The sequence below is a fragment of the Miniopterus schreibersii genome (genome assembly GCF_964146895.1).
Source record: "Miniopterus schreibersii genome assembly, chromosome: 4".
NCBI classification, from domain to species: domain Eukaryota; kingdom Metazoa; phylum Chordata; class Mammalia; order Chiroptera; family Miniopteridae; genus Miniopterus; species Miniopterus schreibersii.
In genome coordinates this window covers 24,061,978-24,082,828 of record NC_138105.1, presented here as the reverse complement: position 1 = coordinate 24,082,828, position 20,851 = coordinate 24,061,978, and the positions used below count along the sequence as shown (strand labels likewise).

General features: G+C 49.9%; 1 protein-coding gene across 1 annotated transcript in view; it reads right to left on the bottom strand.

Annotated features, from left to right (window-relative positions):
- FSTL4 (follistatin like 4) overlaps window positions 1-20,851 on the bottom strand; it is a 358,676-nt gene that overhangs the window by 170,593 nt on the left and 167,232 nt on the right. The window contains exon 4 of the mRNA XM_081136080.1: window positions 8,894-9,142. Within this exon, the coding sequence (XP_080992206.1) occupies window positions 8,894-9,142 (249 nt within the window). The remainder of the gene's footprint in view (window positions 1-8,893; window positions 9,143-20,851) is intronic.

The window sequence follows — 20,851 nt, the reverse complement described above, 5'->3', positions numbered from 1 at the left end:
TCCTCCTTATGGAATCTACCACCAATTTTGCTGGGGCCCTCTGATTCCTACTGCATGGAGGGTCTTAACCAGGGCTTCCCTTGCTCTCACTTGGGATTCTGAGGGGCTGCATATATCCTGTTTAGTACATAATCATCAATTTGTGCATTCATCTGAAAGTGAGTGGAACATCTCCAATAAGCTAGGGATGGAAAGATAAATCATACTTCTCCACTAGCAAGCTGATAACAAGTTATAACAGAACTATCTCCTCTTGGTAGTAGTTCTGATAGCACCTTGGTCAGTCTGGGGCTCACAGAGGAAATCCCCTGGGCCCTGCAGGTTTCTCTCAGATAAAGAATGAACCCAGAGATGCTTGGCCTTGAGCTCCTGGGAAGGTCTTCTCCTCCAGCCATGGCAGAGCCTCACAGCTCCTCGGGTGGTGGTGAAGAGGGAAGTCCCCTCAAGGCCATCCCTTGGTGGGTGTTGTAGAATAATTAAACGACAATATAGCACAGTGGCCAAGAGTTTGGGCTTCCACTGACTGATAAGGCCCTATGTGGTTGATCTTGTCCCAACACCCCTCTGACTTCCTCTCAGACCGCACTCCCCTTTCTTGCTCTGCTCTAGCAATCCTGGCCTCCTTGTTGGTCCCCAAACATGCCAGGCAAGCTCTCATCTCAGGGTCTCTGCACCTGCTATTCCTTCTGCTGGGATGCTTTTCTCCCAGATATGCAAATGCTTCCCTCCCTGACCTCCCAGCCTCCTTCAGGTCTTTGCTCAAATGTCACTTCTCATATTAGACGCTCTCATTAGCCCATCAATAGGTGAGTGGATAAAAAAGCTGTGGTATATATACGAAATGGAATACTACTAAATGGAATACTAAATGGAATACTACTAGGTCATAAAAAAGAATGAAATCTTACCATTTGCAACAGCATGGATGGACATGGAAAGTGTTATGCTCAGTGAAATAAGTCAGAGAAAGACAAATACCATAGGATCTCACTTATTTGTGGAATCTAAAGAACAAAATAAACAAACAAAATAGAAATAGACTCATAGATACAGAGGGATGGGGGTTGAGGGATTGGGTGAAAAAGGTAAAAGATTAAGAAGGACAGATTGGTGGTCACAGAATAGTCTCAGAAATTATAAATTACAGCTTAAGGAATATAGTCAATAATGTCATAATACCTATGTATGGGGCCAGGTGAGTACTTGAAATATTGGGAGACTGCTCTATAAAGTACATGAGTGCCTAACCACTATGCTGTACATTTGAAACTGATACAGAATAATATTGAATGTAAACTGTAATTAAAAATTAAATTAAACTAAAGCAAAAGCAAAAAAAGAGAAGCTCTCACTAACTCCTTTCCTGACTTTATTCTTCCCGTGTCATTTGTTACCACTTAACACACTTTATCTCCTATTTAGTCTCGCCCATAAGACACTGCATGCCAGAGCGCAGGAAGTCTGTGTGCTTTGTACACCGCTGTATCCCCAGTGCCCAGAACAGACCTGACTCATAGGAGATACGTGTTTGCTGAGCGAGTAGACAGAAGGTTTCAAGCAGGGGAGCACCATGGTCAAAGTTATGTCTCGGAAAGCTCAATCCTAAGCCATCTGGAAGGTGCATTTGAAGATTTATCCGATCAGGAGCTGGGAGGATAGCTCGGGGGTCACAGAGGCCATCCAGGTGAGAGATGGCCGTGGGATGGATGGATGTGGCAGAAGGGGTGGAGAAGAGAGCGGGAGAATGAAGAAATGAGAAGGAAGCGAACTTGGCAGGGGTTTGGAGTTGGGGCTCTGCTGCAAGGAGGACCAAGGAAGATGCCAGTTTCTCGGGGTGGGGGGGTTGCTGCCACCACTGAGACAGACGCTGTGTGTGGAAGAAAAGGTATCAGGGCAGAGGGAGCCGGAGGTGGTGAGTTCGCTTGGGGGACACTGAATCTGAGGTGCTTGTGGGCCTTTGGGGGTGGGTCTGGGCAGGCAGCTGGAGACACGGAGGGGAGCTCAGGGATGAAGGTACAGCTGGGTCTTATCTGCATGTGAGGCATGGCTGGGACCATGGGAGGGGGCGGAATGGAAGGAGAAGAGGGCCAAGGAGGGCCCCTGGGAGAATCCATGTGCAGAGAGCTACTGGTGGGTGACAGAAGTCAGAGGAAGTCAAATACTGTATGATTTCATTTGTATATAGAATCTAAAAATACAAAACAAAAACAGACTCACAGAAGCAAGGAACAAACGAATGATGACCAGAAGGGGTGGGGGATGGGTGAAAAGGCACGGGGTGTAAAAAGTACAAACTTCCTTATGGAAAATTAATAAGCCACAGAGACGCAGTGTATATTTAGCACAAGGAATATAGTCGATAACACTGTTGTAACTTTTGCATGGTGACTTAGAGTGGTGATCACTCTGTAAGGTATATAAATGTCGAATCACTGCGTTATACACCTGAAATTAGTATAATACTGTATGCCGACTTTACTTTAATAGAAAAATAAAAATGTAAAGCTCCTGGGGAAGGAGGGACCTGTGAAGTCAGAGGATGGGGCTAAACCTTGGAAGCCATGGGAGGGGGCTGCCAGAAGATTGACAGATGCCACTGAGGTGATCCTTCCTGCCTGGTCCACCTAGACTTGGCACTGGGAAGGAGACGGTGATTTTTTATTTTTTTTTTAATTTCTTTTTTAGGGAGAGAGAGAGAAACATCAATTGGTTGCCTCCTGCACGAGCCCCAACTGGGAACTGAACCTGTAACCTTTTGTTGTAGGGGACAACGCTCTAACCAACTGAGCCACACTGGCCAGGGTGAGAGCATGATCTTAATGGGGATAGGAGCCGGCCGAAGACCATGTTGGGCAGTGTGCAGAGGGAGCTGGGAAGTGGAAGCAGCCAGGGCAGGTGACGCTTTGGGGGCCTGGGAAAGAAGGGAAGGGCAGAGGTGAAACGGCAGCTAGAGGGACCCTGGGACTAAGCTTGAGGATGAGAGAGCCTGAGCCTGTGAGAAGCCGAGGGGTCGGAGCTGAGGAGGTGCCAGGGAAGAACAGAAACACTGGCGGGGGGCGCCGCAGAGGCTCCAGCTTGTTTCCGTACGTGAAATCAATGCAGCGTGAGACTTCCTCAGCTCAATAACTTATTAGCACTTTTTAATTACTGGGATGTAATTAATTCATCCCAAGTACAGCGGCTCTGTGAAGCTCACCACACGTGCTAAACTGATAACATTCTCCCACATTTGCAGGGCGCTCCACCAAGACATTTTGTTGCATAAAACCTAGAGGAAATATCTAAAGAATACACATGTTTGTTTTAAGTTGTGTTTCTTGATCCTGGGAGCAGATACTATAAATGGGAGGACCGAGCTCCGAGGCTGCTGTGCTGAGGGGGCTGCTGGTGAACTTGCAATTCAGTCGCTCGCAGCTGGTTGCATGGGTGCCAGCTGAACCTGCAGGGCAGGCCCGGCTGCAAGACAGGAGACAGTCCATGAAGACTCCCAGTGGCCCTTGAGGTGTTGGGGGTGTCTGGCTAGAGCAGCTCCTGCATGAGGGCCTGGGGAGCGGGGTGCTGGGGACTTGTCAATTCCATGAGGTCAGCTTGGCATCCTGATCATACTGTATCCTCAGGTCCTGCACAGCCTTGGTCCCAGCGGACATTCAATAATGTCTCTGAAGCTGGGTGGCTTGGTGAAGGAAGGCTAGACCCTTTTCTGTGGAGCTCAAAGTGAAGGCCATGAAGGGCACTGGGTACAGACAGATTCCTTTGCAAGGGCTGGGGGAGCAGCAGTGGCCTCTGGACAGAATGTGGGTGGAACCAGGAGCGGAAGGACAATTGGAAGAAAATGGAAACAGGAGAAAGGGTTTGAGGGTGGGGGCCAGTGCCGAGAAGCCAGACCAGGCAGGAGGGATCTGCTGTTTTGTCCCTGGGCTCTTCCAGCAGCTCTGGGGGATCCTGAGTTACTCTTTCCTTAGAGGGGAGAAAGGGGCCTGGCGTTCTGATTGCTGGAGGCTCTGTGAGTTTGGGATGTCAGCCAGCTTTCCAGGAGAAGTCTCCGGCTGCGCTTCACGCTGACATGGAGAGCAGGGACCCCAGCCCAGCAGCCACGAAGCCTCTCCCACCCACCATGGCTCCTCGGCCCTCCCTGCACACCAGGAGGCCTCCGAGGAAAAGGGAAGCCATCGCATCTGCTGTGAGCGCGCCTTGCTGGACAAACAGCCGCAAAGCTGGGGGCGACTGGGAAGGGGGGGCTGCAGTGGCAGCACCTGTGTGCCATGGGGCAGGGGCTGCTTAGTGCTCTCCGGGCCTCAAGGTCCCTGTCTGGGAAATGGGGCTGCTGGAGTAGCTTATCTGACACCCAGTCAGCTTGAGTCCACAGTACCTGGCTTGGCACACAGGCCTTTCTCAGCTGGCCCTCACCCACCCGTCTGCATTCGTCCCCAGCTGCGCCCTGCCCTGTAGGCTCTGCCTTCTAAGCACTGGCTCATCCCTGGGTCTGCAGGCACCTCCCGCCTGCGCCTAGGATGCCATCTCTCACCCTTCGAGAGGCACCTCGAATGTCTCTTCTCCAGCTCCTTCCCTAGACATTCCCTTCTCATGTCAGGCAGACAGCCCCCTCCTCAGGCTTGGCTGACAGTTCCTGAGAGCCTTTCATTCACTCTGGAAACCTCCTCTAGACCTGGAATCAGGAGGTCTTGGTTCTCTGTTCTCTGCTGACTTGCTAGGTGAGCTTGGGTGACTCGTTACATCTCTTTCAAAAAGCAAGGCCGTTGGAGAAGGAGATTGAAGTTTGGTCAGTGTCCAGTCGTCCGTTAAATAAGCGTGAGGGCGAAATGTCCTCTCACCTGGTTGGTTCCCTGGAGTACCCACCACCCCGACCCTTAGCTGGTATATGGCATTGTCGCATGTGGGCAGGGGTCCTTCAGCCTTTTGCATCTGTCCCTCGAATGTGCCCTGATGTTTGCAATGACAGTGCCATTAACCCGAGCGCTGTCGATTCCGCTTAGAGAGGAGTGCTCACTACATGCTGGTCATGGCTTCTTGATATGATTGCCATTCCCATTTTACAGATGAGGTAGTGAGGCACAGAGAGCTTACGTGCCTCATCCAAGGAGGTGTCGTATGGGCCCATGATGGATCTAGAGCTGGTGCCCTTGAGCCTGAGCCCCACGGCCCCTCCGCCCCCATGGTGCTCCCTCAGGCCCCAGCACCTCCCTGCTGCAGGGACCTGCTCCAACAGAGTGAAACCCCATCCCCTGTGACTCCTGCTGCGGCAGGGCCCTGTGACAGGATCTCACACACCTTGGGAAGCTGAGTCTGCAGCAGGAGAGGTCACTCACGGGAAGTGTGGGAATGCCCTGGAAGCCTGGGACTTCATTTATGTCCCTAAAGCAACAAGCCTCAAAGTAACAACAACAAGAAAATTAAAAAGAAGTCTCTTTGGCAGCACGATCTAGCTGCTCTGCTAACCTGCAACAAAAGGTTGGGTTTTTACTCCCATGTTCAGTAACACTTAACAAAAGATTTGTTAGTGAGCCTATAAGATAGTTAATTAAAAAAAAAAAAAAAAAAGGGAAATTATCTCCTCTTATTTCATGAGCCTGGAAACTCTCCTCTGAAGTACCTACGAACAGCATGTAGGATGAGACGCTTGAGGTCCATTTAGAACAGAACCCCTAACAGGCTCCTTTCTTCAATAATTTCATGGTTTGTTTGGAAAACTGCCCGGCTATGACATTGTATCATCTGGGATAATACAACCCTGGCGTGGTGAGTGATTGCTGAAAGGCAATCTCTTCTCAAACAGCGTGGGAGATAAAGCGTGAATTCAAAACCGAGTCAGAAAAATAATTTAAAAAAACGTAACTAGTACACAAATAGGAACCCATGTCACAAGATAACTTTTAAAACAAACTCTACAAGAAGTGAAAATTACAGAGAATTCCACCCACCATTTTGGTATTCTCTGGTGGTCTTTGGGGCGGGGGACAATTGTGACTCTATTTTGCCACAAGAAGAAAGGGATACCACGCCTCACAGCCTCCGAACCCCTGATTTTCAGCAAGAGACCCTCTTGGGACTTCAGGGGGGCTGGTGTCTGGGTTGCAAAGTGATGATTTTGAGTTCACTCTTGATTTTCTCAGATGCTAATAATCCTTAAGTGATGTGATATTTCATTCCAAGTTCATAAGGCACCCCATTGCCATGGCAACTGGAATGTGCTACCAGAAGTTCTCTTGCAAATGGGGCTGAGAAGGCTGCCTGTCCTCCCTTGCAGCGCGGCGAAGCCCTGTGTCCCCACGCGGTGCCCAGGCGAACCCCTCCCTCTCCATAGCACACTCCGCCTCCCTCGCCCCCTCCTGTAAGGACTTCTGGAGACAGATAAAACCCCAGAGAATAAAGTCATAACTTATCTTTGTAATGTCTGGTAGGACATGATTTTAGAAGTTATATTTGCATGGGGGGAAAAAGGTGTTTTTAAGTTTCCAATATCAATAACTCCCTGGAAATTTGCGACAAAGGACAAATGATCATCGAGGAGCTCAAGATGGTATTAAATACTGCACTGCCATCTTGGGGTGGGCACTGAAGGAAGCTGTCCTTTATACCCTCCTTTCTTCCAAGACACCCTCTCGGTCCCCACCTACCAGGGTCTGGAGCTGACCCTGAGCCTGAGGCTGTGACGGCTTCTCCATGGGCCCAACCCTAGGGTCAAACCTGCAGAAAGGGCATCTCAGGACAGCATCAGGCCGGCTCTCAGTGCCTTCCACACCCACCTTCCAGCTACCATAAAGCCATCAGGGCCCAGATATATTCCCCAAACCCTGTTGGGCAGAGCCCTTGTTTCTGCCTCTGGGGATCCTGCACAGTTCATCCCTCTCCCTGCTCTAGGCCTCAGGCCACACTGGATTAGACACGATGACAATAGGTGTCATTAATACCAATACCTGTACGTCCCTCACATGTTCAGTGGTTTTTGTGAGCATCTTATGTATTTTTACCCACAGACTAGGTGGGTACTGCCGATAGCCCCCTTTTACAGCTGAGAAAAGGCCCAGAGAGGTGGAGTCAGGCAGTCAAGGCCACACCTGGGATGTGGCAGAGCCAGACTGCGACCCCCGGGGGCCTCACAGGTACTGTTCTCCACTGAAAAGGAGCTTTGGGACACTGGCCCTGCCATACCGCCTGGGTGGGGACTCAGAAAATCTGTGAAAAACTCAACAAATCAGAAGGATTTGGTGGATAAAGTCAATCAGCATGAAACAGAAGCCTAATCTGCTTGCCCTGCCCCCCATCCCTCCTGGGTTTTGTAGTGGCTGTTTTCCCCTCGCATGAAATGAGAAATGCTGTTTGAATAACCGATGCTGAGGGAGGCTGTGCTTACTCTGAAGCAGAAATAAAAACCTTCAGAAAGATGCAATTTGGGGGATATTGGAAACTGGAGAACGGAACATCAGTCTATAAAATTCAACACGGCCAATAAAGCTGGAGCAACTGGTCAAGTGTTTTAGAGCTCAGAGCTGCTGGGGACTCTGCAGGCGAGCGGAGGGGCAGTGCTCCCAGACAAGGGACATTTTTCCTGGGCTCATTTTGGTCTCGTTTCCATAATGTGCCTCATGATTTCTGAAGCACCTCAGCATTAGCGTCATAAGCACAGCCATGAAAGTGTCCAAGACTGTTCTCATCAGAGGATAAACTTGACTTTGCAGAGCCCAGAGTGCTCCAGGGCTCCCTGCTGCCACAGCCCGTGGGTGAGGGTGGGAAGTTTGTCCTTCATGTGATTGCAGGTGGCATGGGCAGAGGCTGCAAGAGCCACAGGCCTGTGCTCCACCCTGAAATGTGCCTGTCACACATCCTGGGCTTGGGCCGGGTTAGAGTGCGCCCCCTGCAGTTCCACCCACTCAGAAGCCCTTTGCTGTCAGTGTTGCAGGCACTGGTGGGGCTCAGTCCCAAGCCTCCTCTTCCCCTCCCTAACCTCCACCCCCAGGCAGTTCTCTGCCCTCATGCAACCCCACGTGGGCTCTCCCTCCTCCGATGTCCCCCACGCTCCCACCTGTCCACACGTTGCTTCTGCCTGCTCATATTTCCTAACTTATTCATGTGTGGCCATTTGGTTTCAGGTCCACAAACATTTCTACAGGCTGGGGGAAGTACCATTCGCCGGGCATTTGCATTCTAACTCTCACATCTTCCAGCATCTGTGAGCCATTGAGTGTCTGCTTGGTGCAAGGCACAGCGCCAGGTGCTGAGAATGGACCGGGTGTGAAGAGCCATAGGGCCTGCCCTGGAGGCTCTAACCTGCCAGTGGGACCTGCCACCGCCCTTCTCTTCTGACTCAGCCCCAGCACAGAGCATGAACCCTTTGGTCTCAACTCCACGGACACGTTCTGCTGTCCATTCAGGGCCTTCCTGTCTTGCTCAGGGGTGTCCTGGCCAGGCCAGACATGGAGTGCTGTTCCATCAGTGACCACTCCAGACCAGAGTTTGAGAGCCTGCCATGCTGGGACCCACTGTGCTGGTGTCCACCTGGCCACATTCTATGCACAGCATGATCCCGATTCATGAGACTGTCCAGAGGGTAAATGTAGGTCCTATCACCACCTGGGTAGGGCCCATGTGTGAGAGGCCTGGGCACTGCCCTGTGGCCTGGTTCCTTTGTGTCCCACAGCAGCCAGGCATCGCTGGGCCTCTGTGGATCCTGCTCTCTGGCGGCAGGTGGCCACAACAGAACCTGCACCTCCAAAATGCCACTGCTGCCTGGCTGTGACGGTTCCAGCCTTCGCCTCTCTCTATTGCCTTTACATTTTAACCTATAAACTCAGTGTACCTGGGTCAGTGGTTAGACGAGCATTAGAAGAACCATCCCCAAACCCCAAGTCAGAGGGGCACGGAGCCGTCTCCCTACCTTTAAGGAAGCAGTCCTTGCTGCGGACAATGGCGATCTTCCTCTCCAGCAGGCAAGCGGCTCGGTAGAGCTCACAGTGGTTTTCATAAAACCTTCCATCTGAGCCGCACACGGGCACATAGCTGGGTTTGCAGGCCTCCAGGCACCGGCATTCGGGCTCCCCCGTCTCCCTGCTGAGCGCGCATCTGCTCCCGCGGCTGCACAGCTTCTTCCCGCAGGAGGCCGGCAGCCCTTCGTGGTCCGAGAGCCCTGCCAGGCAAACAGACGCAGAGGGTCAGCCACAGGCACTTGGGTGGGGTCCTGGGCTTCCTTTGTGGCTCTTTCAAGTCCTGGTGAGCAGAGGATCCATTTACCTGTGAGGCAGAGGCCGGGGGGCTCGCAGTGCCCAAGGGAGTCCCTGCCCTCCAACAGGAGGTGGCCTTGGGTGCCAAGAGCAGTGTCTTGTACTGTAGAGCTTGGTTTTTATGGCTGGCTCATACCAAACATCTCAGACATGAGCCCCGCCCACCTGAGAGGGAGAAGTAAATGGGGGCTACACGGAGGTGGCAAAGTGCCAATGGGCCCTGCCGACTGAGAGCAGGTGGGCTTTCCAAGAGACGTAGAGGGCTTGAGTCAAGCTCCCATAACCGCACTGCAGGGAGGAGACCGGAGGTGAGGAGGAGCTTTGCGCAGGGCGTGAGGGGTGGGTCAGTAAAGGGCAACAAGGTATGGTTTCAGGAGACTAAGAAAGCCAAGCAGAGAAATTTCGGTCTGATATGCTAGGCACTGGGGAGCCGCTGCGGAATCTAGGGAGGAGGTGTAGAGGAAGGAGGAAGTGCTATTCTAAGTGTCAGGATGGGAGTGGGGAGGGCAGTCGAGGCAGGGAGGCCAGAGGGTGACCTTTTCCCCTGGGGAGAATATAGTTCTCCGGGACACGCGTCATCACTGCCTAGCACAGAGCTGCAGCCACGGGCAAGAAGCCTAAGAACCTGGAAATGGCAGTTGCTGTGTTGCTTCAGGTCTCCTCCCTGTGACGTTGCTGGGTGTCCCCTGTACTCAACACATGCCCAGAGCCCAGTGATGCCCAGAGCCCAGAGAGCAAAGTGGGCAGGTTGGATATTGTCCTTACACTAAAAGGGGACACTTAGCGAAAGGCCAAGCGAGCATCTACCACCAGCATCACTCTGTCACAGGAGCCCAGGAAACTGGCTGAGTGGCACGTGGCATTAATGGCAACAGACAGGACATTGAGAATTATAAAGGGATATCAAAATACAAATAATTAAAATGTGAATTTAGGTTTCATGGCCACAGAAGTCTCTGCTTTTAAGTTTTAATTAAATCTTCAAAATACTCAGTGAAACAGAATGGCCCTGGCACTCGAGACTGCGCTTCCAGCCCCAGCGTCTATCCCATGGGATTAAAATGTCTAAGGGAAAAAAAGAACCTTCCTTTTCTCGTTTTTTCGTTAAGCCTACTTTTCATCATTATAGATTTGAAAGGAAAAGAATTAGTTATCGGTAGATTAACTGCTTGATTCAATAACTCATTTAAATTCCTCCAGCCTTGGCAAGCTAAGAAATATTGACGTTTTCTTGAATCAGAATAAACTAGAAGGTCAGAATATCTCCAAGCAGTGTAAAAGTGCAGATCCTAAGCGGGCACGTGAATGTCCTTTATCCACTCTGCTAATTGCTCGCATGTCACAGTGAAGGCTCCGTGGCCTTCAGCAGCCACAGTGCATGCCTTCCCGTCAAGGTTGACAGGCGGAGGGCGGCTCTGGGCTGGAGGCCCCCACCCATGGTATTTGTGGCTGCTTTGTCACCAACTCTGTTTAATGAGCCTGATTTCTGGAAAATAGGTTACCCTGGAAAGCGCTCTCGGCTGCTAGAAAAACTAACACAGCTGTAAAAATATCAGCATTTGTTTCCTTCCCAACACAGCGCCAGGACACCAAGTGTTGCAAATGTATCACCATTTTAATAAACCTCCGTGTGCAATGGGAAGAGCACCCACTAATTCCCCTGTTTGGATAAAAAAACAGAGCCAAAGTTTCTGAGCTGCTGGTCTCTTTTGCTCTGGCTGTGCCGCCCACCCAGACTGCGCTCTTTACTCCTAAATCGGCTCCAACTCACCCCCGGGGTCCATTTCCTGCCACATCATATCCAAGTGCCCCTCTCTGAATCCTCTTGCCCCATAGTGTCTGCTGCACTCTCTGGCCTCAGGAGACCCCACAGGGGCAGGACCTTTGTCCTCACAGGGCTCCTGTACACTCAGGTTTTAAGAGACACAACAGTTTTAAAAGCTGATCTTGACTCAGATTTTGCCGCTGCTCAGACCCCAGGCTGAGATGGAGAGGGTGGGGAGGGTCCTGTGTGCAGTGACCTTTTGAGGGGTGCATCTCCCCTTGCCTTCTCCAAGTGGGGGCAGGAGGGAAGCTGGAAGGATGGCGGCATGAAGAGGACACGTGTCCTTGGAGGTGGGCCTTCTGGGGGCAGGGAGACTAGAGTCTGGAGCAGCAGGGAAGGAAGGGGCTTCAGAGACCACCAAATCCAGCTCAGGCAGTCAACAGAAAGCCAGCTCACTTCGGATGGGGAAGAACCCCCTCTCCCCCACCCTTTCTCCTTAGAAACACACGCCTGTGCGATCGCAATGAACACCCCTGAAGAGCAGCGTGTGTGTGGTGCCTCTAGTGCCCACGTTTGATTTGCTTGCAGGTGTGACTGAGGCCTCGGTGTTACCTTCGTGTTACCTATCCGGGCTCGTGGAAGTTGTCAAAACACTCAGGTTCTCTCAGACGGGGGAATCAGCTGTTGGCAAACAATTGATTCCTAATTATTGCAATTAACGTAAAAGCAGCTTTAAAGTCTTGCACCTGCCGCTTCCCAGTCTGCGGACAATAGGCCGGAGACAAGCTGGGAACGCCTCACACAGGGACAGGCCTGGGGTCCCGTCTGCCAGAGACACGCTGCCGAGCCGTGGCTTCCTCATTAAACAAGCCCCTTGTCACCACTTCCTCCTTGTTACCCAACCAGGATGAGCGCCCCACTCCTGCCAGGACAATGATAAAACAGTAATGGGAGAGGCGATCAAGTGAGACCGCCAGCAGCTGCCGGTGCTTATGCGGACAACCACGATGCATGGAAAAGATACAACGCGTTTAATTTACAGTCATCAGGAAAGCCGTTTACCCAAGTTAGAAACTGATCAGCGTACCAAATAAGCTGCTTTTCAACACTAATTAAATTTACCGAACACGGTCAGAAATGGGAATTGTCACATGAAAGTTATGGGGGCACGAGAAGTAGGTCCCTTCGTACCCGTCGGGGCTAAAGCTCCCTCTGTGATTCAGGTGCGGATTCTCCGTTCGAGCGTCGGGTCCTGGGCCGGCGGCTGGGAGCGCAGGTGGAGGCGCTGGAGGTTAGCCACGCCCACGCCGTGCCTGTGCCACCCCAGTGGCGGGACCCGGCACATGCGGCGGAGCAGGGAACCTCTCTCGCCGCTGACCACACCAGAGCCCAGACAGTTCCTAACTGGCTCGCTGGCACAGTGAGCCAACGCAAGGTCCCCTCTCAGGGACTGTGCCCTGAACTGCACAGGAGAGGAGGCCCGTCGGCTTTCCACCCTGGAATACTAATTGTCTGCCAGGGTACTTGCCCAGTGCACCATTTCTGTCTGAGAACCTGTCCTCGGCTTGACTACTGAGGAGAGCCTCTCCCCTTACATGGCCTTGGGAGGTCCCCACTCCAGGTCTCAGTCAGCAGTACTACGTAGGCCCCCTCCAGGCCCTCGGACCCCAGCAAAGGACTGCCCCCCCCCCCCAAAGCCACAGTGAGCTGACTTCTTGGCTCTAAGGTGGCTGCATACTCAGTGAGGCCTAACACAGGTTGAGAACAGTGGGACGTAAATGCATAAGGCACACATAGTGCCTCAGGACACTTACATGGCAGTGTAGAGACATATAAGAGTGTGAAGAGGAAAACAAATAAAAAGACACATGTGGGTTGTGGTGAATGCCAGGAAGGAAATAAACAGGGGCCGAGTGGGCTAGTTTTCACCTGGAGGTCAGGGACGCCTCATGGAAGAGGTGAGATTTGTCCTGAGACCTGAAAGTCAGGGGCAGAGCCTGGAGATAGAGGAGAGCGGAGCAGCCTGGGGCCCTAGAGCCCATGTGCAGCAGAGCAAGGGGCTGGCACAGGAAGAGGCTTGGCCTGTGAAGTCCTGTTCAGAGGCAGACCCCACCAGGCAGACCCAGTCTGTGGGGAGCTGTGACTGCAGAGGCAGAGTCTCTGCCTTGCCACACTGTACCCTTGAGTAAGCGGGGTGACTCTGGTTCCCTGGAAGCCTTTGTCGGCCCCTGGGAGCTGCGTGTTGGAGGGGGGTTCTGTCCCTACTCCTGGCTGGAGAGGCTTGTCCTCAAACACTCCCACAGGCCAAAAGGCTCTGGCACCTCCCAGGCTGCAGGTGGGGAGGAGAGCAGCCCTCCTGGGCTCTCACCACTGGTTACCCTGGTGGGAACCTTCACACCCTCTGGGTGCTCTGGGTGCTGGGGCTGTCCAGGTCCATTTCTGCTCTGTAAAGTCTCATTCACACTTACGTGCTGGGAAGAAAATGTGTGGTCCCTCCCAGGGAGAAGTGCATCCTAGCACCCAGCCAGAGAGGGCTGTGCTTAAGGTAACTGCTGTGGACTGAGGCTTGCCGGGCCAGGCACCACACCCAACACTTAGATACATACGCAGGCTCATCTGATCTTCATTTACAGTCTGTGAAGTAAACACACTGGCCTCACTGAGGCATATAATACACCCATTTTACAAATTTGGAAATTTGAATCAAGAAGTAACCTGCTTATGGTCAGATAGCAAGTAGGCTGTAGGAGGTAGAGTCTAGATTTAAGTCAGTCTTACTCTAAAGCACTCAGACTTGGGATCATCTGCTCAGCTGGGGACAGGGCCTCTGCCTCAAGGAACTCATGCCAGGAGGGTCCAGATGTCCATAGATTGAGCTTCTCCAATGTTAGGATATTTCCCCCATCAGCATGCCTGGCCTACCGGATCTCTGCTGCTCACATACCTCAAGAATGTGCAGCTTGGAGGCCAATTAAGCTACTTCTCTGAGGCCTGGAGGTTTACAGTGTGACAGGAGGAAGCTGTGCTTGGATCTTTGAACATCCCAGACCCAAACCCACTCCTTGTCACGCACAGACACCTGGCCACCCTGCCCTCCATTATAATGTCTCTCAGCTTCAGTCTCCTGGTCCCCTCCCCTACCTTTTTCCCTGAAATTTTTTAGGTGACTGCTCAGCAGATGTGATGTTCTCCCGGTGGCCACAGAACAGAGCCCAAACCAAGGCAATCATGTGCTTCATGAAAGCAGAATTTTGACCAGCTCTGAAAATCCTGACCAAATTCTCCAGGTCCCAAAGCTTAACAGAAACATACGGTTACTCATCACTGGGAGGTAACGTAAGGTGTCATGTGCGTTGCTCACAGGTCCTGAACTGAAGTCTGACAAACCGGCTTCCAAACAAATCACTAAGTCAAAGTCAGAAATGCCTGTAATGTCGAGAGGGAAGGAAGACCTTTAACCTGTTGGTAGGCTCTCAGCTCTGCCTCAGGGGTTTGTATCTGACCACCTGTGGATCAAACCAGAGCACAAACGAGGTTCCTGCATGCTGCCCGACTCCCCGGGCAGGGCTTTTGGTGGTGTATTTCTGATTGCGGATGAACATAAGTGCCTAATATACTTTTCAAAAATGTAAAACCATGACTCCCAGGGGAATATAAAGTGAGCCTGAGTTAAAGACTTATCTGACTTACTAATGAGGGGACCCGCAGGAGAAGTGGAAGAGATCTATGGGGGTGGATGAGATGGTTACATGAGACACACAACCAGTTAACGACCTCCATGGCAAGAACACCATAACCTTTGGGGTCATTTTTCCATCAGAAAGAAATAGTTTGCATCTTTACTGGAAACAAATCTAGAAGTTAATATGTAACTGCCTAGTCTGAGCCTTTAATCAGCAGTAAACAGTGAGTTGAACAAAGATGCAACCCCCTAGCCCAGACAATACATGACCCTTGGGTGAGTCTGTGCAACAATGCTCCAGTATGACACTTGCCATCCCTCCACTCCCCCCTTTGCCTTATTCTCAGGTTTTGGATAATTTTCTCAATACACAAAGTGCCTATAGTGACAGATGTCATCTGAGTAGGCTGCCAAGGACTGTCATCCTTTCCCCCTCCCTGGGGCACCTCCTTCCTTTGGAGCCCCCAGCCTTACTGAAAGACCCCAGAAGGGAGGAAATGAGGCCCCAAACCACTGAGCTAAGTTTTGCTGAGACAGACAAGAACTCTCATGTGCGAGAGGCACGCGGTGGAGCCAGCCTGTGTGAGCTGACCACACAGGACTGCTTCCCCACCGTGCGAGCTGCGTCAGAACTCATCCCGGCTTCACATACGGGCAGCTGGGTGTCAAGTAACACACGGTTAAACCTCTGTACTGACTCCTGGCCCTTGTTAGCTTTGTGACCCAGGCACGTCCTCTACCCACTTTTCCCTCTAATTTAAACATGAGAAGAACAATGGTTTGCTGCTTATAGGATTGCTCTGAGGATTGAACAAGGTAGTTCACATCAGGAACTGGGCACACAGTAAGCGCTCAATAGTAGGGTTGAATACATAGGACTGAAAGATAAGCCGCTTGGTTTCACTGACGCGAGTGTCCACAGTGGGCTGGTCAGTCTTCAGAAGGCCTGCCTGAATGAAAAGCCGAGCATGGTTGTACTGGAAGTGTGGACTGGTTTTAAAAGGCAGACTTGAAATAGCGTACTTCAGGACATTGCAAAGAAACGCTTCCCTTGCAGTCTCCCCTGCTTCGGGCATTTGCTTCACCAGGTAGACCCCGCCCAGCTTCTGAGTTGAGGGCGTCTGAAATGACACATTCTCAAAGCAAAGTGACCAGAACTGACTCGCAGCCCAAACTCTGCGGGTTCCACTCAGCACCTCGGGTGGTGCCAGGCAGTCAGCGGGGCCCTGATCTGCCAGGCAAGCCCGGGGCGCAGTTCCACAGGCGGCCCACACACGGCCCCAGTGCCCGCAGATGCCTCAGGCCTGCTTACTGCGGTCAGGTCCCGGTGTTTCTCTTCCTCCTGGGCGCCCTTTGCTCTGCTATGCCATTTCCCCCTCTACACTGTGATGACAGTACAGCCACCTGACACACGACTCCTAGAGCTTTCTCCCCGAGGCCTCCCACAGGCATACTCCACTTAAACCAGGCTGACGGCCTGGAGGTTTTCCCGGCTGCTTGGCAGCACTCAGCACTTGTCACTGCAAAGTGGGGATCCCCTGCTCGGCCGGCTGCTCAGACAGAACAGCAGGCCCTGGGGCAGGGCCCGCAGCAGCCCGACTTCACAGTCACTCAGGGCCCCGGGGCTGGGGCTGGGTGGCCTCTGTGGTTTCAGGACAAGGACCAGGTTTGACTTCTTATGTTCAGAGCTCAGCACAGGGCCTGGCACAGAGGGGGCTGTGAAAGATGCCGGGAGAAAGAGTGAACCTGGCAAAGACACTCCAGTGACCCACGATGGAAGACTAGAGGTCTGAGTAGTCAGAAATGATGGTTTTAAAGAAACAGACATGGTGAGACGCTGTGCGGTACAAGAGTGGAGATGGTGGAAAGCACTGGGGAGAGCACAGGCCTGGGTTCTGCCTGAGTTCTGCCAAAGCAGGTCCCTTTCCCATGTGAGCTTCAGTTTCCTTATATGAGGGGGCTGCATAGAGATTCCTCGAGATGGAAAAATAACCTCACGCCTGTGGATTAGGATGTTTATAAAAGCCTGTGCTCTAGCTTGCATGTCTTCTGGTTATAATAAAATGACAATAAGCTCTTCGGTTCTTTTTTTACCTCTGTTTGCCCCGTTAGGTTAGCTCACTGGCTTCTGAAGGGTTATTTCCGAGACCTTCGTGGGAAGAAAAGCTGCATAAAAATGTGAAGCACAATAGGCTTTTTGCCTTTGGGAGAGTGTCTCTTACAAAATGGTTTTGTTTTAGAGCACTTCCTCCAAAACCATTCCTATCCCCAAGTTCCCGTTCTTTGCCTAAAGCCTCTGCAGTTTGCATCTGTCTTCTCCTCTGTCACCAGAGCCCTCATCTTTCCTCCTGGAACCAAGCTCCCTTGTCGCTTTCTCTAGCTCCTCGGGGCCCCCTGCGTCTTGGAGCTGAGGGAGCCAGATGTTGCTGCTCTCAATGGGTCTTCACTCTCCCGCTGATGCCTCATTACATGGGCTCTTCCCTGCTTCTCCACCGACTAATGATTCAAGGCCATGACACCGCAGGCTGCCTCCAATTATTTCAAGGATTATTGTGGAGATGCTCAGGGTGAGCCACGGTGATGCTCCCCAGCACTTCACACTCTAGACTTACGAGCACCGAGGGGATGCTACATCCTTCTAGGGCCCTTTGCCTGCTGGACAAGTGCTGCCCCTTAGGTCAGTTCCTGGCAGATCCCTTGTCATAGATGTGTCTCACAACCAGGGACAATACACGCTCTTCTCCTTGATAATTCTTTTAAAGAAGAAAAAAATGAAGCTCAATTACAACATCTAATATTAGCACAGAGAATTTAGTATTTTCTAATCAGAAGGGTGTCAATTTCTCCTCTCAAAGATCTACCCTTTCCTCTCAATGAGGTTAGCAGCCCTAAAACTATGCACTGGATGACATCAAAACAAAGCTTGGCCACAGTATCAGATAGATCATTTCATTTCTCTTATTCTCAGCTCCCGCCCTCTGGCTCACCTGAGGCCTGAGCATCGGAGGCCTCTGGCAGGTGGGCCCAAGGCTCAGGGGCGGCGGCTTTCTTGGGTGGGCTGCGTCTGCTCCACCTCTGGGACCAGGAGAGCACACGCCGGCCAGACAGTAGGGGCTTTCTGTGGGCCGTGCCCCTCTCAGGCAGCATCTGAGGGGCCGCTACTGCCTCATATTGCCTCAGGGTCTGACCTTGAGCCCCAGGGGCAGGCAGGAGACAATAACCATCCACAGGGGGGCGTCCAGCCTCCGGAGTGGGGAAGGACGACCAGAATTCGAGCTGCTGGGGGAGGAGGGTGACCATGTCAACAGGGACAACAAAGCATCAAAACTCTAGAAGGGCGTGTAGCAAAAAGGGTTTCCAAGAAAACCCTGAGTTTTGAACCAAAAAGAAAATCAGAGGAATTTAAGGAGAGAATGGTCCCTGTTGAGGATCAAATTAGTGGCCCCCAAGATCACGCAGAGGACATATCTCTAAACCCGGAGCAAAAATAGAAATAAAAAGCCCTAAAATGCAGTAGTTATTTCCAATTAAAATGTTAAGGAAAAAGGAAAGGAGGAAAAACTCCTTAAATATGTCATTGTAAATGGCCAACCACTGTTTCAATGAAAATCAGGAGCCAGCCAGGGACACCTGCCATCACCATTTTTTATTTTAAAAGGAAGGGTAATAACACAAGAAAATGAAATAATCAGCAAAAATTCGGAAAAGGCAACTAACAGCTATCTTTTCTTACTTGTTGTGTGTCTGTGTACTTAGAACACAGTTTACAGATACTGTGAAGAGACGGGTGAGAAATGTTAAAATCGGAAGAGAATTATGATGAGGTGATTGGACAGATGGTAGATATGCCAAAATTAATCATTCTTCTCCTCATTAGCAATAAATATTTAGAAATGGAAAAGGTAAAATATTCCACTCATAATAATGGCAAAACCCATAAAATATTTATGAATAAATTTAACAAGGAAGCCACAGGACCAATGTGAAAAAGACTATAAAACCTTACTGAAGGTCATAAAATAAAACTTGAACAAATGCAAAGACATTTCTTATTCTTGGGTGGGAATGCGATACCATAAATTTATAAATTTAAGGAAATCCTTCTGAAATTGGATAAGGTGACCTTAAGAAATTCACGTGGATGAGTAAGTTCCCCCAAATAACCAAGAAAAATAAGAGAAAGGATAGTGAAGGGAGATGCGCGATACCAGACATCAGGACATCAAACCAGAAAGCTGCTGTGACCACATCAATAAGATACTGACCTAGGAATTAGACAAATCAGTGTAGATCTGACAGGAAAAAAGAGAGGACCCAGAAACGAATCCCACTATATATGAAAATTTGATATATGACAAGAGTGACCACTGCATTGGGAAAATGATAGTCATTTGATAAATGACTAGCTATCCAATGTCATTTCCAATAAAATGACATTGGAACGCTATTTCACACCACATAAAAATCAAATCCAAATAACTATAAATTATTCTTGTTAAATAATGAGAAGCTATGAAAGAATACTTATACACTTGCTGGCCTCCCAGCGGGGGAGCGGCTGTGGCCTCAGGTGGCGCTCCTTTGGGGAGGGGCCCGCTTCATGCATTTGGAGGCGCCCCTGCTTTCCAACCCCTCTCCCCTCCCTTCCCTCAGAGGTAACCGCTCCCCCGGATTTGGGCTGATTGTTTGCTTTGCTTTGCAGTCTGAGCTCATCTTTGTATTTCTACACAATATATCGTTCGGTTTACGTGTGTCTGAGCATTATATAAACATAAAAGGAGTCACAGTGTAAGACTTACTTCATTTGCTCTTACACTGCTTTGTTTCCTCCACGTCTTTGCGCATATCTGTGTCATTCCTTTTCACCTACAGTGTCCACTGTGTGCACATATTATTATTTATTTGGTCTACATTAAATTCTTTAGTGCCCTTTTCTATGGTTCTCTTTCTTTTGTTTCCTTATTTTGAATCAAATGCTTCACCTTTTTTTCTACTCATATAAAAATTAAATATACTTTTTATTATTCTACTGTCTAAAATTTAAAAATTTTAAATGTATAACTAAAGTTCACCAATACTTTCACCCTCCACATGAGGAACCTCAGAGCATAGGAGCTCCAATCACTCCTCTCTTGACCTAAATGCCTGACAATAGTATATATTAATTCTATCTTTATTCCTTCCCCACAGTTCCTTCTTATGCACCAAATTCTCTTAGTTATGTGTGTCTAAAATATCCATTTTCCCCTCATTTTAAAGAGTTATTTAGGTTGTGTAATTAATTCTCTGTTTACAGGTTTTTCCTCTCAATCAACACTGTATCACACCCAGTTGTTTGGTTTCTACTGTTGAGATATCAGCAGACAGCTTTCCATTCCTTTGCAGGTGATTCATCTTTTCTCTTTGGATAAGTTTAAGCTCTTCTCTTTGGTTTTCTGCAGTTTCTCTGATATAAATATGCACATTTCTTTGCATTTATTCTGCTTATAATTCATTGGGCTTCCTGGAAGTGGGGATTCTTGCTTTTCATCAATTTGTGAAAGCTCACAGTTATCTTGCATTAAATATTATTTCTGCTCCATTATTTCTCTCTCTCTTTTTAAAATCCTCACCGGAGGATATGTTTTTATTGATTTTGAGAGAGAGAGAGAGAAACATCCATCAGTTGTCTCCTATATGTGCCCTGACTGGGAATCGAACCCACAACCTTTTGGTGTACAGGATGACATTCCAACCAACTGAGCCCCAGGCCAGGGCTCTCTCACTCTCTTTTTTCCCTCAGGTACTAGTCTGATTAGACATATGTTGCAAGTTCTCATTCTATCTTGATATCTCTTATGTCTTTCACATTTCCCATGTTTGGTTATCCCTTGTAACTTTTTTCAGATTCATTTTCCAGCTCCTAAATTCCCTCTTCAGCTTTTTCTGATCTATTCCTACACTTTCCCACTGACTTTTTAACTTTGACTTTTTATTTCTGGAAGTTCTATTAAGTCCTTCACAAAGGTGATTGGCCATTTGTATAATCTTTTGATTTTCAGTGATATTATCATTCTTTTAAAAAATATTAAACATATGTCTTTTATATTCTGCATCATTTTGCTATTTATAGGTTATGCTGGATCTCACATCGTGCTTTCCCCGTGGTGTTTTGAGATTTTTAAAAAT